General features: G+C 40.2%; 1 protein-coding gene across 1 annotated transcript; it reads left to right on the plus strand.

The window, feature by feature from the left end:
• The first annotated feature begins 1725 nt into the window (after window positions 1-1725).
• Window positions 1726-15764, plus strand: clptm1 (CLPTM1 regulator of GABA type A receptor forward trafficking). The gene is made up of 14 exons (XM_085796422.1): window positions 1726-1790; window positions 5480-5619; window positions 6728-6851; window positions 6971-7129; window positions 7291-7408; window positions 7593-7678; window positions 8730-8850; window positions 9029-9273; window positions 9754-9847; window positions 10991-11181; window positions 11356-11451; window positions 11722-11857; window positions 13038-13205; window positions 14493-15764. The coding sequence occupies exons 1-14, from the start codon at window positions 1740-1742 to the stop codon at window positions 14669-14671; spliced, it is 1908 nt and encodes a 635-aa protein (XP_085652548.1). The 5' UTR covers window positions 1726-1739; the 3' UTR covers window positions 14672-15764.
• The last annotated feature ends 834 nt before the right edge of the window (window positions 15765-16598 follow it).

Genomic DNA, 16598 nt, shown 5'->3' on the forward strand with positions numbered 1-16598 from the left:
TGCACATTACTTGCTTTGCTAAGTTATAAGTGAATGTAAAAAACAAACAAATGAACACTTAATCATTTATCCTCTTTGTTGAACTTATGGATCACACCAGAAACAGGATGAACAGATTTTAAGCAGAGAGGGTGGTTTTATCCTGTTACTGCTTTCAAAATGTTAAATCAAACTATCGATGGATTATCAACAAAATATAGATTCTTAAAAGAGAAAATAACTAAAATAGACAGACAATGGTCCCTATCAAAGTGTGATTAAATACTAGACATTACAAGCGCATATGCTTACAATTGCATTGAAGTATTTTACATGACTGGAGAAATGATTTTGGAGACTTACTGCTTGCCTGAGATTTAATGTTTAATAAGAAGTCTGTAGCTATTTTTGAACACCAAGTAGCCTAGTACATGTTCCATTTTCCCTTCTAAGACACCTTTCATTTTACAGTTCCACGGCTGAAGATGCATGACTAAGCACAGTGTTTCATGCCGTTACATCAGCCCTGTCACAGAAAGAAGCTTACAATATTTATCAGTGGCACATGGAAGTCTCCCCATGGAGCCGTTCTAAGATCCACCACTCACCATGAGGTATAGTGGTTCACAGCGCGGACGACACCACACCACACCAGAACTTTTCTCACCAGTTAAGTGAAAATGTTCTCCACCACTATTGAGCATAGCTCCTGTCATCCAAGTCCATACAACACCTGTTAGTTATCTGTCCATGCTAAGAAATACTGGAACTACTTCAGTGAAAAACGACCACTATCCTGAGTGTTGGGTTTTATCATGGGGGAATTACAAAGTTAATTGTAAATCTTAATATCAATTTATAGGATCATAAGAAATAATACCTCAAGAAACATTTAGTGTAGGCCTATGTGAATAAATATTGATTATGGCTGGATTAGTCTATGAAGCAAAAAAATCATTGTTGAGCCTTAAGCTAAAATGCCAACTAATCTAGAGGTTGAATGATTTTTTATATAATAATTTTTTATATATAAAATTATAGGTGTTTTGTTTTTTTTGTAAGCAAAAATGCCTCAAAATAATCTGGAATCAGCCTCACAAATGTGAATATTCACTCGTTTCCCCAGTTTTCTGTTACGGAAAACTCAACATCTTTGAGTATTTTTTATTTTTACATTTCTGCCATTTTAAATAATTAACAATGCTACCAAATAGCAATCAGATTATGTAGGACATAAATGATGGAGAGTGAACCTGACATGGAGGCCCTGAGCAAGTTGACCACTTTTCCTCATAGGCCTAAGTAACCCATCCTTGATAGCACTGACATCATATTTATCTGAACAGAAGACTGTATTTTAGTGACATTTCATCATGGATTACCGTAGATTCATTCTTGACAGCACCATAATTACATAGGCCTATTCCTGTCTTCCTTTCGTTGTAATTTCATCCAGCATACAAAGAAATGATTGATGTCAGGACATATTTTACACCTATTTCCTTATAGCTTTTGTTGTGATTCTTAATGACCATCTGCTCTGCATTTTAAGATGACGTTAAAAGAATGAATAAATGAATACGTAGCCTATTTGGTGGGAAATAAATAAATAAATAAATAAATAAATAAATAAATAAATCAGCCACTCCAACATTTTTCGTCACTCCAATGACGCTACAACTGACCTCTCGCGAGACTACGCGCAGTTTCCCAGCCAGCAGTGTGGTGGTGTGGCGTGTGCGCGATAGAGACAAGGAAAGATGGCGACGCAGGAGACCGAAGCGACTAAAGCAACCGTGAGCAACGGCGAGGTAAAAATGAATGACACTCCTCTCACCACATTTACTTTTCACGCCCGGGTCGAAGGGGCAGTTTGGTCCGTTTGACCGTTGAGTCCGGGGCCGTTGACGTTTAAACGTTGTTGTTACCGTTCGTTAACGTTACATGAGCTCCAGTGACGTTGTCCCTGCCGGTTGGTTTTTTAAAACGTCGAGCCGAGAAACCGCGGCCGTTACCGGGCTGAATGTGCGGAGACGGAGCGGTGTTACCGGGGAAATTGTAACTGGAAGACGCACGGTAACGTTAAAGTGGCGAGACCGGTAGGTGACTCCAGGTGTGTCGGTGTGAGCCAGCTGACTGCTGCGGGGTGTCAGTGAGACACCACAAGGCCTGAGCACCGACCGCAGCTCGGCTCCATTGACCGGGCCGGTCCTCGGCAGCCCCGCAGCCCCGCACACACACACCTCGCCTCCGCCGTGAAGTCTTTCTGCTCACCGGCCTTTTAGTTACAGTCGTGCCGGGGAAAACGTTTAGCTCAACGTACACTTCATTTTGTAAATCCCACAGAAGAGGGGTTTATCTGGCAGCTTATTTAGTTAACATTGACAGGTAGGCAAGTGTAGATGTCGTCAATTTAACGCTAACCCTGGGAAATCCTCTTAAATTGTACTCTTAAATTGTTTATATCATTAGTTGTTGGAGATCACTAAGTTAGGTCATTAACCAGCGATGCAGTAGTTACTTGTACCGGCGTGACAATTGCCTATCACAAGTTAACAGAGGTCACAGTGAATCATCACTCAGTGAAGGCAAACCACTCATCTTCCTCATGCTTTTTTTTTTTTTTTTTAGAGAAAGCAGGCAGGGTTCAAAGCAAAGGAGTAAGTATTTAGTTCGTAAAAACATAGTCATTTATGTCATTTGACGACGTATTGATCTCCTAATCGTTAAAAATGAGATACAACTCATGTTTAGGCTTCCTTTGAATTTCCATTATATACTGTCATTACATTAAAGTCAAAAGTGTAAGCACAAATGGACTGATTAGCTGGAGCAGTCTCCAGCAGCACACACACACATTTCTCATTTTCTCTACTGCCTCTTCGTTATTTACAGTTCTTCCAGAGAGAAAACTTAGTTCAACCTACATTTGGTAAATGCAATCAACAAAGGGGTTGGAACTTAGATGCTGCAGGTGTCATAAACGTCAAATTTGTCAATCGCTGAAAAATCCTCTCTTTAACTGTTTGCACTGTCAGTTGTAGGAGGTTATCTCGGCGGTAATGAGCAATCTGGAAAATGTATTTTCTGGAGTGACAAATGACCTGTCAGAAGTTAAGAGAGGTCAAGTGAATCATCACTTCTTAAAGGCTAACCACTTGTCTCCCTTGCTCTCAACTTACAGTCTGTCTTTGGTTAAATAAATTTAAAAAATCTACTGATACAAACATTGATATGATAAACAAACAGACTGTAAAACCCATAGCAATAAAGCAAATCTTTTGGATCTTTATAAAACAAGTCACTGGTCACTGTATTGTTTCAGGGTCATGTGTTTAGTTTCTTTAGTTTCTTAATCGACACCATTTGTGGCTCCAGTTATACCTCATGGAATTAAGATAGTGTATTTTAAAATGTTCAAACTGGATTATCATTCAGTTAAATGTTGGTAAACATTTCAGATTAGCACATTACAAGGGATTTATTTCTAGAAAATGTGATGCTTATCTCTGTGATTAAAATGTAGTGGTAATACACAAGTGGCAGAAACTAGGGCAAGGATGCAATGTGTGTCTTCTTAGAATCTCTTTTGTAATAAAATTGCTCTGTCAGGATAAATGTGCAGTTAGTTTTAGAGGCAGCAGTTATGTTGTCATTGAGATACATGCCGGTAAATCAAATGAGAGAAATTTCTTATTCTAGTTGAAACACTGAGGGGGCAATAGCAGAGGTGTGGTTTAGTACAGGTGTAGCTGTACAGCACAACACCAGCTGCTCAAACATTACTCCTCTTAGCCAATCTACACCAGGAATCTACATTTTTCTGTGAACCATTGTCTTTGGTGAACTTTTTGCACTCTCCTTCCAAACACACGGTGGCAATCCAGTGTCAAGTGTTTACTCTGAACCTTGAATAGGTGGTTAATTGTTAATCCTTGTTCAGTCTGTAAATTGTAAATTATTATCCTAAGCTGGAAGAGATAACCTGTGTCATTTGCAGAGCATATTGGTGATCTGTATGTGTGAGTTGGCACATTGATCCCCCCAGGAGACTAATGTCTCTCTGATAATAGAATTGTTTCTATTTTAACGCAACAGGACATGGCAGCGAGGATGGAAAAACCCCATTTCAAGCCACTTCATGGCCTTGAAGTGTAACGTTTGTGCCGGTGTGGGGATAGTAGCTTAACCTTTACATTTTCAGTGTTCACTCCTCTCCAGGCCGTCTTGGCACCCTTATAAATGAAAACAACCCTTCAAACAGAAAACATTTTTTGTTGTTTGTTTCTGGAGGCCAACCACTGGTTTCCCTTGTTGTGTTGGTGACAACGGGGGAGATTAGATGTTTAGATAGTCAATGAGTCTCATGACTTGGCATGTGCTTGTCCATTGTGTCACTTGAATAGAATGTGGCCTTGCTGGTGGGGTTGGAGCGGGTGGGGGTGTTACATGGACAAGCTTAAGGTTATTTAATGGGTAAAATTACATTAAAGAACAAACAGATTTTCACTGATCCTCAGTATGCAAATGTGCATGCCGATACTCACATGAACTTCACCATGGGAGTTATTTAAACGATGTCAGAACTTCAAAGGCGTAGTTGTAATACCAGTTTTACCAGATTAATTACCTAGTAATTGCTTTAATTTGTAGTTATTTCCATCAACGTCTAATCTACTGGACATTTTTCCAGTTAAGTAAGGGATGTTTGTTCATAATATGTAAAACACATTTTATGCCTCTGTTTTCCACAGAGCCAATAGCTTCTTGTAGCGGGCCAGAGTAATGAAAACCTGATTAATATTTTTTATTAACAAATCCTCCTATTCAAGATGCTGGGAGGGTATTTAGCATTTTTGTTAAATATTTGACTTGACTTAAATTTGACTCGAGTAGAAGAGGAACTACGCAAGTCTGGTCGCTTTTCTGCTGTGTTGCTAACCCTCCTCTCAGCCAAGTGTGTTTGTTTACAATGAAGCCGGCGAAAAATCAACACATGGATGGAGCTGTGGATGACTTATAACACACAATGTTACGATGTGTCTATCTATGTAGTCTTTACTGTCATAAACAAAAGTTGTGTCGCGGTGCGCAGAGACGAGAGCTGGAACACGGGGGCGTGGCCAAGTGCTACAAGGTTGGTTTTCAGCCATGAGACGCCAGGTGGAAGGCAGAGAGACATTCTCACTGGTAACAAGTCACAAGTCATGTAGTAAACTATCACAACTACTCCGGAGCTTTTTAATTGAGGTAAAAATGTAGCATAGGTAGCCACGGGAAAAATTCTGCTTAGTTCCTCTTTAAGTTAGATTTCATTATTGTCATGATCAATCAATAAATAATTAATTTGGTCAATAAGACTACTGAAATAGGACAAAAAACTGCCAACATTGACACTGTCCTAATTTGTCCCAGCTGTCTAAAAGACCCCCAAAATACTGGAATAACAAAGGTCATCTGGCAGTCAATCATGTGTCGGCGTGTGTATTCTTGGTTGTAGGTGAGCAGCAATGGCACCGCTGCACCAACAGACGGCCAGACGGTGCAGACGGCTGAAAATGCTCAGGACCCTCAGCAGCAGCAGCAGCAGCAGCAGCCGGCCCCTAATGCATGGCAGGTCATTAAAGGAGTCCTCTTCAGGTAGGTTTCGTCTTTGTCTTTTAATCTGGAGGAAGGCTCACTCTGAAAACCAGAGAGCTCGCCACTAATAAAAGCCAAGGAAATACATCATGGTGGGGTGTCAATTGTTATAAAAGCGGCAAGTAAACAGCAAATCATGGGCCAATCCACAGTTCAGCTGAAGTTTAGTTCTTCCTAACAAATTTCCCTTGGTTGCAGATCTCTATGCAGAATTTACAGCCTGTGTTTCCTTTCACTTCCAGTGTACCCATATTTGTCCTTTTGAGAAACCAGTTCCTTTGTTTATGTCTGTGCAGACTGCAGCATAAAGAAGTGAAGTTCGGTCAGACAGTCAGTTCATTTATACTAATAAACCTGGTGAAAAATCTTTGTACTAAGTGTTCCCCGACTCTCCCATGTGATGTCAGTAGTTTTCAGGGCATTTTAACTGATGTTTCTCAGATTCAGGAGTCACTCATCTCAAAGTGATTCTTTGCAACCAATTGTGCATACTTGCAAAAAACACACATGGGGTAGCTGGACAGTGTGACTGGTTTTATTAATAATCCAATTAATTTGTTGAGTATTTCCAGACTACAACCACTGCTGCTGTGGCAGATTCAGCAGCAAGAGAGGCTGAGGAAGGGATAGCTGTAGCTAATGAAATAGAGAGAGATGTGGGAGAGAACAGCAGCCAACGTGCTGCTGTGGGAGAGCCAGCTAGGGCAGAAGCAACAGATGTGATTGAGAGAGCTGTAGTTACAGCATTGCACAAGAAAACAAAGATAGGGCAGAAACAGGCATGTTTTGCCAGTTCTGTGTTCCTCTTTTGTCTTTTGACATGTGACTGACATATGATGCAGAAAGCACCAGTTTAAAAGAATGTAAAGCAGTTTAACTGGAAACGGTTTTATCAGATTTGTCTCCTTTTAGGTCCCCTCTCCTGTCACAGGAGTTTCTCAGTATAGGAGATCAAGACCACATTCTTGGTCTGACTTGATCCATTATTATCACCCCAGTGTGCTCTCTTTTTTTTGTATATTTTTTCTTTTATTGAATAACAGAATATACAATTCCCTTTTTACTCACTCCTCGTTCCCTCTGGCTGTCTTTTCTCCAATGTCTCCAGAATCTTCATAATCTGGGCGATCAGTAGCTGGTTCCGTCGAGGGCCGTCCACACCTGACCCCAACACGCCAGCCGGGGCCCCTCGGGTACCTAGCAGGAACCTCTTCCCCAAGGACACCCTCATGGTAAAGGCACACAGGACTGGACAGGAAACCGGTGGCATCTCTCCCAGTCACATGACTGGTTTGCTTTCCCCTGACTCTGTAATGTCATAAACACCTTTTTATTCTCGCTGCGCCTGCAGGACCTGTACGTGTACCTGTCCCAGGAGGAGGTGTTCTCTGACTTCAACAACACAGAGGCCCTGTTCTGGTTCCACAGGGACCTGGTCTATGGAGACTGGAGCACAGGGGAGGACGGAGACGGCTGCTACCAGCACAATATGGAGATGGACATCCCCGAGGTAGGGATGACTGAGGATGGGGGGGGGGGCAGTAGATGTATGGTGATGGAGAGAGGGGTCTGTTGTTACACAGTAAAACAAGTAGATAATGAAAAGAGTATGAATGTGTGAATGAGTCCTGTGAACTTAAATATTTCCTGCTGTGTGGTGTGTTGTTGCAGCATCTCCAGCAGAATGGCTCCCTCTACATCCACGTGTACTTCACTAAAAGTGGATTCCACCCAGACCCAAAACGCAAGGGGCAGTATCGCAGACTGGCAACAGTTCATGCATCACGAAGTAAGCACATGCAGAAGTTCACCCACACTGAAATCAGGTCCAATGTTTTTGTTTGTACAGTGCATGGTGGTAATTTTATTATTATAACACACACATTGTCACCTTTAAACACAAACTGTTGCAAAAGTAGTAATGTAATTTACCTACTCATTACTAAGTGTGATTTACTGTTTTGCTCCATCAGTGTTGAATAAATTTAAGCGAAGAAAGTTTATGAAGACCAAGAATCTTCTAACGGGAGAGACAGAAGCAGATCCTGAAATGATCAAGGTATGTCTATTTGTTTTTATTCTATTATTTTGTACGGTGTAGGATTACGCTGATAAAGCAGGTGATACAATGTTGGCTGATGAACACCACAACACTGCTGGGCAGATAGTCTACTTGCCAGCCCATAGGGCCCCATTGTGAACCCGGAAATGTTGAGTACCCCAAAGTTTTATGTTAGAAATATATAGTATGGGTCCCCAGTATTCAGAAACTGCCATGCTAACTTATATATATTGGGCAATTAGCATAACAGACATAATTAGCATAAATTAGCATATTTTGCCTATATGGGCAATATTTCAACAAAATTGACTTGGCTGATCTGGACAATATTGGAGTGGTTTTAGGGGTTATTGATGATGCTGAATCAATTTCTGACATTTTCAAAATTCAAAATGGCTGTCTAAACCAGAAGTGACCAGATTTTAACCGCCAGTGGGCCGATTTTGATGGATTTCAAAATCTGGTCACTTCCGGTTTAGACAGCCATTTTGAATTTTGAAAATGTCAGAAATTGATTCAGCATCATCAATAACCCCTAAAACCACTCCAATATTGCCCAGATCAGCTAATTTATGCTAATTATGTCAATTGTGCTAATTGCCCAATATATATAAGTTAGCATCCGGCAGTTTCTGAATACTGGGGACCCATACTATCTATTTCTAACATAAAACTTTGGGGTACTCAACATTTCCAGGTACTCATTGTTGGCAAGTAGACTAAGATGCAAAACTAGGTTTGAGATCATTGAAAATAGTTAAAAAATAGTCTCCATTACATTTTTTCTCCTCCAAAAAGTATTTGGAAACTGAAATGATAAAATGGGAGCTATCTGTATCGACCACTTTTGTGTAGAAATACCACGGTTCGTTTTTCCATCAAATTCTAAAATACTGATCAATATTTGTATCAGAAATCCTGTTTCATCCAGTCTGTAGTGCTCTGTACTCAGAATACACATGTGGACATATGAAGGACTTGATTCATTGGATTTGACTCTTTCTATGCACAAATCTGAAACTGTCTCATCAAATGTGTTTCTCCTCAGCGGGCAGAGAGTCACGGTCCAGTGGAGATTATCTCCCATTGGCACCCCAACCTCACCATCAACATGGTAGATGACCACACGGCCTGGGTCAAAGGCTCCGTTCCCCCTCCTCTGGACCAGCGTAAGTTCATCTTATTCAGGGTTTTTTTTTTTTTTTTTTGCAATTGCTGCACTATGCTGTAAATGTTTTTAAAACGTCTGAACTGCTAGAGGAATCTCAAGTCCCAGATGATCAACCGAATCTTCTTTAAGTCACGCATCCAACCATCTGTGACATTCCTGCCCTCTTCTACCACCAGATGTTAAGTTTGATGCAGTAAGTGGGGACTACTACCCCATCGTGTACTTCAACGACTACTGGAACCTTCAGAAGGATTACTACCCCATCAACGACACCCTGACAAAACTCCCACTGCGCCTCACCTACTGCCCGCTGTCCCTGTGGCGCTGGCAGCTGTACGCCGCCCAAAACGCTCGCTCACCATGGAACTTCCTGCCCGAGGACACCTATGAGCAGTCTGACGAAGACCAAGACTCTGTCAAGGTAGGAGGTCCACGGTGTAGGAATGTGTAGTGGATGTGATGGAAGTTGTTGTTTGTTGTTGACAGATTTGCTGTCGGAGTTAGAATATTATTGGCCCTTATGTCGATAGAATATGATGACAATGACAACATAATACCAGAGTAGCCTTGATTGCACATTGTTGTCGTTGTTGGCATTATTTCTAAACCTGCCACAGTTTGATCAGCTGATTGACAGGAAACAACCTGTCAAATTGATTTTTGTTCCTTTCATTGCAAATGTTATAAATATCAAAAATGTTTATGTTTCTAGCTTCTCAAATACATATTGATGCTAGTCTTTCTGTCAAGTACTGAATAACTGATACTGAAGTGAAAATGTTTGGGTTTGGTGCCGTTGGTCAAAACATTTTCAGCATCATCAAAGTTAATCTTTGTATGGAGGGTTAGGGATAAAGATAATCTTGTATTTATAACTTGAGGTGAAACCTTCTTTTTGTAGGTGGCCCTTTTGGAAACCAACCCGTACCTGCTGGGACTCACAATTGTCGTCTCCATTGTGCACAGCATCTTCGAGTTTCTCGCCTTCAAGAACGGTAAGGGTCACAACAGCAGCCTTCCTGTATCCAGGACATTCATTTTTCTTGAAACAAAAGAGCAGTTCATACAGTGTGTGTGCACTAGGGCTGCCACGATTAGTCGACTAGTCACGACTACGTCGACTATTAAAATCGTCGACAACTAATTTAATAGTCGATGCGTCGTTGTTGTTGTTGTTGTTGTTGTTTTTTTAATTTTGTTTTTCTCTCAAAACTGCTGGACACCTTCCACAGCCGCCCACCACACACACACGTGCACTCACTCATTCAAGGCGAGTACACATAGGTGTTCTCTCTCTTTTCCCCCCCACCGCCGCCACCGCTCCTCTCCCTCTCTCTCTCTCTCCTAGAAGCGATACTAGGAGCGGTACCGCCGGTCCATCGTTTTAGGTCATGGACTGAAAAACAGCCGTTCGTCATTTAAAAATAAAATCGCTGACTTTGAGGCTCGGTGTTGGAGAATATTGGAACGTTACCGCGTCTGGTCACAGCGGTTCTCGTCACGTAATGAGCGCTCATCTTAACGAGGAAGTCTTCTCTCCCGGCGTAAATCTATGTCAATATTTTCCGGTAGCTTCTCATCACAGTCCGCACCTTGCAGAGTTTGAGCTGCACCCCAGTTTCACTTCACATTTGACAGAGTTTCACACAGAACTTTCTGTTGAGTCTTTCCATGTTTCTCCCTCTGTGACAGTAAAAAGGCACATTTACATTTTTTCAGACAAGACGATTGATTTTTTTTTTTAACAGAACGACTAGCCTATTATTTACACTGAGCACAAATTATATTTGAATATAGGCCTACCAAAACTTTATTATTGTGAATAATTCCTTAGTTTCAGGTGTCTACCTCATTTTATTTAAATGTAGCTGTTTCATTAAAAGTTTAATGAACTAACTTTTTAATTGTCTTTATTTTTAGTTAGCATATACCTTAAACACTTCAAGCTGAAAGCTAATGATGGTATATAAGAGCAGCTGCATGCTGGTGCGATAAGCTGCATGTTTTACATTCAATTTACGTATGATCCGATTAGTCGACCAATCGAAAAAAATAGTCGGTGACTATCAAAATAATCGTTTGTGGCAGCTCTAGTGTGCACCTCCTCCAGCTTCACCTCACCACCATCTTCTCCACAGATATCCAGTTCTGGAACAGCAGACAGTCTCTGGAGGGTCTGTCGGTGCGCTCCATCATATTTGGAGTGTTTCAGTCTGGGGTGGTGCTGTTGTACATATTGGACAACGAAACCAACTTCGTGGTCCAGGTCAGCGTCTTCATCGGCCTTCTTATTGACCTGTGGAAAATCACCAAGGTCATGGACGTCAAAGTAAGTCACAACACTTTTGTTTTTTGTTATTTGGTTAACAGTAATTCTGAAAAAAAACTGTGTTGGGACTTGCCAACACAGTGCTAACTTATAATATCTGTACTTAACATATCTCCTTCTTGTTATGCTACTTCGTACCACATTTGAGTAACCACCTACTTTGTCTTTCATTAGTTGGACAGAGAGAACAAAATTGCAGGGATAGTGCCAAGATTGGTGTTCACAGACAAGTCAACGTACGTGCAGTCTTCAACCAAAATCTACGATGACGTAAGTTCGACTCAACACTGAGACACTAACTACATTCAGAAGCCACAGGATTTAAAATTACCATTTAGCATTTTTTATAACAGATGACAGAAGAGGAGCGTTCACTTCTGTAACTGTCTGAAACCTGAATACATATTTCTCCATAAAGATTAATAAAATACCTCATGTATTCCTTATAAAAGCAAACCAACAAGTAATATTTGTGTAAGTCAGTTTGTTATTTCTGTTTTGTTTGATCTTTTTTTTTTTAATCTCTTGTCCTGGGAACAGATGGCCTTCAAGTACCTGTCGTGGCTCCTCTACCCACTGTTTGGCTGCTACGCTGTCTACAGTTTACTGTATGTAGAGCACAAGGGCTGGTACTCATGGGTACTCAGCATGCTCTATGGCTTCTTGTTAACCTTTGGTAAGTTTTTCTACTGCATTTAAATAGAAGAACATTGATAGGTGCTGAAACGTTATACGTGTGGCATATGTCATATTAGCAGGATTTCATGTGTTGTAATTTAAGTTCCCAAAAGATAAAAGCTGCAAGACTCGATTCAATTCCTTTTTATTTGGTAAAGAGGGACAATGTACATTGATAAACATTTAAAGATAAAATGTAAAAAAAAAGACAACGTACTACAGTAAATCAATGGAGAACTAACATTACAGCATAAGTTGCATGGCACATTTTCAATTTTTATAAAGTTAGGAGTAGTTTCATTGTTTTTTCTGTACAGTAAACATTGAGACCAAGCCTGACACAGTTTCAATAGTAAAATAAAAACACAAAGGAAAAAGGAGGAACTCAGGGAAGAGGAAGGGCGTTTTTTCTATCGGAAACAATCTTTATGATTAATGTGTACATTGTAACTGCCCATGGATTAGCCAACATACATGAAAGGATTCAGAGAGCACTGGTAAACATACAGAACTCACAGGACTCCTGTTTCCTCTAAGTACTGATTAACTATAATGTCTGATCTCAGTTTAACCCACAAGACAAACAAGTTGTATAGGAATCCAATTAATGACTGTATATCCCTTTTTTTAATTTTAATCCCCAAAATACCGTTCAGAGATTGTGAATGCAAACAGTGTTTGTCAGTGATTTACTAAATAAGTCAATTTTGAATATGAAACCGATTTTTGTTAACGTTGATAATCAAATAAGGACGACAATGATTAGATTTTAGATGAAGCAGCACAAAAACACTCATATTTTATTCATAGTATACAGTATTGTTTTGGTCTCTATTTTCTGTTTTGTTGGGTTTTTTTTTTTCATTCTTGTGCTCCATTTTGGATTTTATCCTCTGCTGCCATGTGCTGTCCAACAGGTTTTGTCCCTGTTCATGTAAACCTATTTTAAAAAACGGATACAGCTGATTATTATTGTAGAGGATGTACCCAAAGCTATTGTTTTCATACTTGCATCATGGTTACGTATCTAATTCCCTGTGGCCCCTGCCAATGTGCCATGTATTAATAGACTTCATAAAGAGGCACTCGGCCGTGTTGCCTGCAGTCTGAGGTGCTGGCTCTGCTGTAAAAGTGTTTTCATGACCTAACCAGCACCTTCTTTTTTGTTCTTGCTTCAGGTTTCATTACAATGACGCCACAGCTATTCATCAACTACAAAATGAAGTCTGTGGCCCACCTCCCATGGAGGATGCTCACCTACAAGGCTCTCAATACCTTTATTGATGACCTGTTTGCCTTCGTCATCAAGATGCCCATGATGTACAGGATAGGATGCCTAAGAGATGGTATGTCTCCTCTGATCGAGATTTTGATAATGAGTATTTTTCTCCATTAATTTAAGTTTTATCATGTAAATCAAGCAGTGGAAATAAAAAGCGTCCACCTCCTACCCACATCCAAGAGGAGCCATTTTGAGTTTGTTGCTCCATGAAGATGAGCTCAGTGGTGCAGTGTTTTGCTGGAGGTGGTTTCAACTCATTGCTCAGCTCAGCATGGTGCCAGCTAAAATAGGCCGGCAGTTGGTCCAGGGAGACTGACTGTTTGTTTAAAGGAAAGGCTGCTCTCCTTTCTCGCCCTGCTGTGTTTACTTGAGCACACTGGCCTCTTTGGGAATGAGGAATCATTGTCACTCATTGCATTGTGTTTGGACCGCTGGACTGTCCAAATCACCATCAGCCTTTGACATGTGTCCAAGTGTCTGTACGGGAAAAAAAAACTCCTCTAGCTCCACCTAGTGTCAACTCATGAAACCACACTGCTGTTCCTCAGTGGCTAGTATAATTAAAAATAAAGATTTGTTTTAATTTAACCAAGCTAGAGTCAGATATTGATGCACTAAATTCATGTATGTGGAGTAATTGGCTTTATCCGCTAGTTTGATCCTCCCCCCATTTTTATCAGGGCTATATTCTTTTACTCAGAGGTCAGTGATTTGTGCAGACACTTTTATTTTTATTTATTTATTTAAGGAGGACAATGCACATTAATGGACATAATAAAATTTAAAAGTGCCAGTGTTAGCCAACGGCTACTTTCCAACTGCAGTTCTCCTGGCAAGGTGTTAAAAGCCATTAAAATAGACACAAGGACATAACAACAGAATTCATAAAACAGGAAAAACACACATGTATCCAACAGAGACCAACAGACAAAAAAACTACAGAGAGACAATTAACATGACGCTACTATGACAAAAGAAAAAACAAAAAAAAAGACTGTTTATGGATGGATAAGATGGATGAAGATGCAACAATGCAAGACCAGGACAGGGTTTCTTGATGGAGTTGTGCTAGGATGGATTGAGAACACAACGAAACCCTGACCAGATCAGCTGCAGAGTTGTTGTTCTGTGTTTCACTTTTGCTGATTAGCACATTAAACCAGTGTTGCCAAGACTTATTACAACACTGCTTTCATAGTTGGTTTCAAGAAAATGGTCAGTATACTTGATAGTTTTAATGACTTTATTATTACTACTTGTAAAACCTATTATTACTTGATGGTTAGGGCTTATCACTACTACTATTACTACTTGTTTCTCATTGGTCTAACGTCTGTTTACGTTCCTGCAGATGTGGTATTCTTCATCTACCTTTACCAGCGCTGGATCTACAGGGTCGATCCCAACAGGGTCAACGAGTTTGGCACCAGTGGAGTTGACCACGACCAGAACGACACAGCTGCCAATGCTGCTCCTGCCGAGGCCGCCGCCATCACAGACAAGCCAGAGGAGAAGAAGAAGAATGATTAAAAAAAAAAGAAAAAAAAAAAGAGACTGCGCCCTCATCTGCCTCCCTGGCCCTCGGTGCTGGGGTGAAGAGGACTTGTGGAAGTTAGGCAGGGAGAGGAGTTGTCGTTTAGCTGTCATGGACGCCGCTACAAAAAAATGCAGTTCAACTGTTCCCTCTGATTTCTGTGTGGATCCACAGAGAATCATATTCAGTGTAGACTTGGTAAATTCTTATTTCTGTTTCCCGCCCATCCCCGCCCTCTCGTTTTGCGGTTCAAGTGAAGTAAAACAAAACGTGATGTACTGTATTCTGTATGATTTTTTCAGAGGGGTAACGGTGTCCTGGAGTAGAGGTTGGGAGGGGAACGGGTCGCAGTTATACTACTATGTCTTTTTTTTTTTTTTTTTTTTTTAACAGGGAAGAAAGAGGCCAAGTGCAACTTTTGTTCTTTGTGTAGATTCCTTGTGAATTTTTCTTTTCATTCCATGTGAGCACTGTGTTTCTGATCGCCTGGAAACTGGAGAGTAGTGCTGGAGGAAACTGGAAAGGTCCTGAGCCACGGTGGAGGATGAAGAAGAGAGGCGGTGACTGGAGATGAGACGGATGACCGTACAGGACACTACCCACAAGACAGTGACTACTACCCTCTATTTTAAACAAATGGTTAATATTCTAAACTTGAACATAAAAAAAAAATAACAGCCTTGTTGGTATTAATATAAATATATTAATATTGTCAATTACTTAATTTTTGTTTTTCAGTCACTGAAACATTCTTTTGTATGTCCTCAAACTGTACAGAATCTCAGCTTGTCATGTTAATAATACAGATGTCAAAACTGTCTAGCAATACCTAATTTGCAAGTCTAATTTTTACCCCCCCAACCCCCCACCTTCCCTCGGCTGGATGTCCAATTGTCATTTTTTTTCACGCTCCAAGCCAAATCACCTTGACAGATATAATGGAGACAGTCATGTGTGTACTGGAAGAGTTACAGTGTCTCTTGTTCTGAGTTTGAGTGCTGTAAATCCTGAAAGAAGGAGGGTTCCATGTTGGTACATATTAAATTTTGAGCATTCATGTTTATAGTAAAATTTAAGTGTGATTTAAAATGTCTATGCAAAGCTTTTTCTTTTCTTTTTTGTTAAGTTTTATTATTTTTACTTGCTGCACTGGGTTCAAGAACAAAGTTTTTGCATGAAACCTTCAATTTTTTACATTGATTTTGTTTTGTTTTGTGTTGATGTTACAGGAAATATACTTTGTGTGCTTATGGAGCATGCACAGGCCTTTGTACTCTTTCACCCTGAAGGTGTGAGTTTACAGCTGCAACTAATGCATAGTTTATTATTTACTCTGATTAATCGTTTTTGGCTAGGAAATGGCAGAATCATTGTGAGAAATGCTCAATGACAAGTTGCTTGTGTTGTCCAACGTTCCAAAGTTTAAAACTCATAGATTCAGTTTACAAATAAATAAAAATGAGACATACAAAAAATACTCTTATTCAATAGACTGAAACAAGTAAATATTTGGTATTCTTGTGCGTTAAAGGAACACAAATGATTAGATGAGCCTCTCGACTGTATGTGTGGAAAGGCAAGATAGTTGGACGTCAGACAGTTTTTTCTAATATTAATTTCAGATGTAAAGCAAAAGTAATGGTAATTTAATCTGGTGATCAAGGTTAGGACTTCAGTGTCAGGCCAAGTCACAAATTTTACTTCAGCCTCACACAAGTGATGCATGTTTCGTTTTTTCATTTTTAGCTTATGAGAACACGGACACAAAACACCCACAAATAGTTTGGCAATTTTTTAGTAGTTTCTTGTGGTCACTCACTCGTTATCTCGGTTAGATCTTGTGGTGGTTTTGTATCTCTTCGTGGTGTCTTGATGCATGTACTATGTGCTCCTTTTGGATCTGTCTGTGTTCATCGTATTTGT

The sequence above is a fragment of the Trachurus japonicus genome, chromosome 13, assembly GCF_045865225.1.
Source record: "Trachurus japonicus isolate A0001 chromosome 13, Traja_1.0".
Classification (NCBI taxonomy): Eukaryota; Metazoa; Chordata; class Actinopteri; order Carangiformes; family Carangidae; genus Trachurus; species Trachurus japonicus.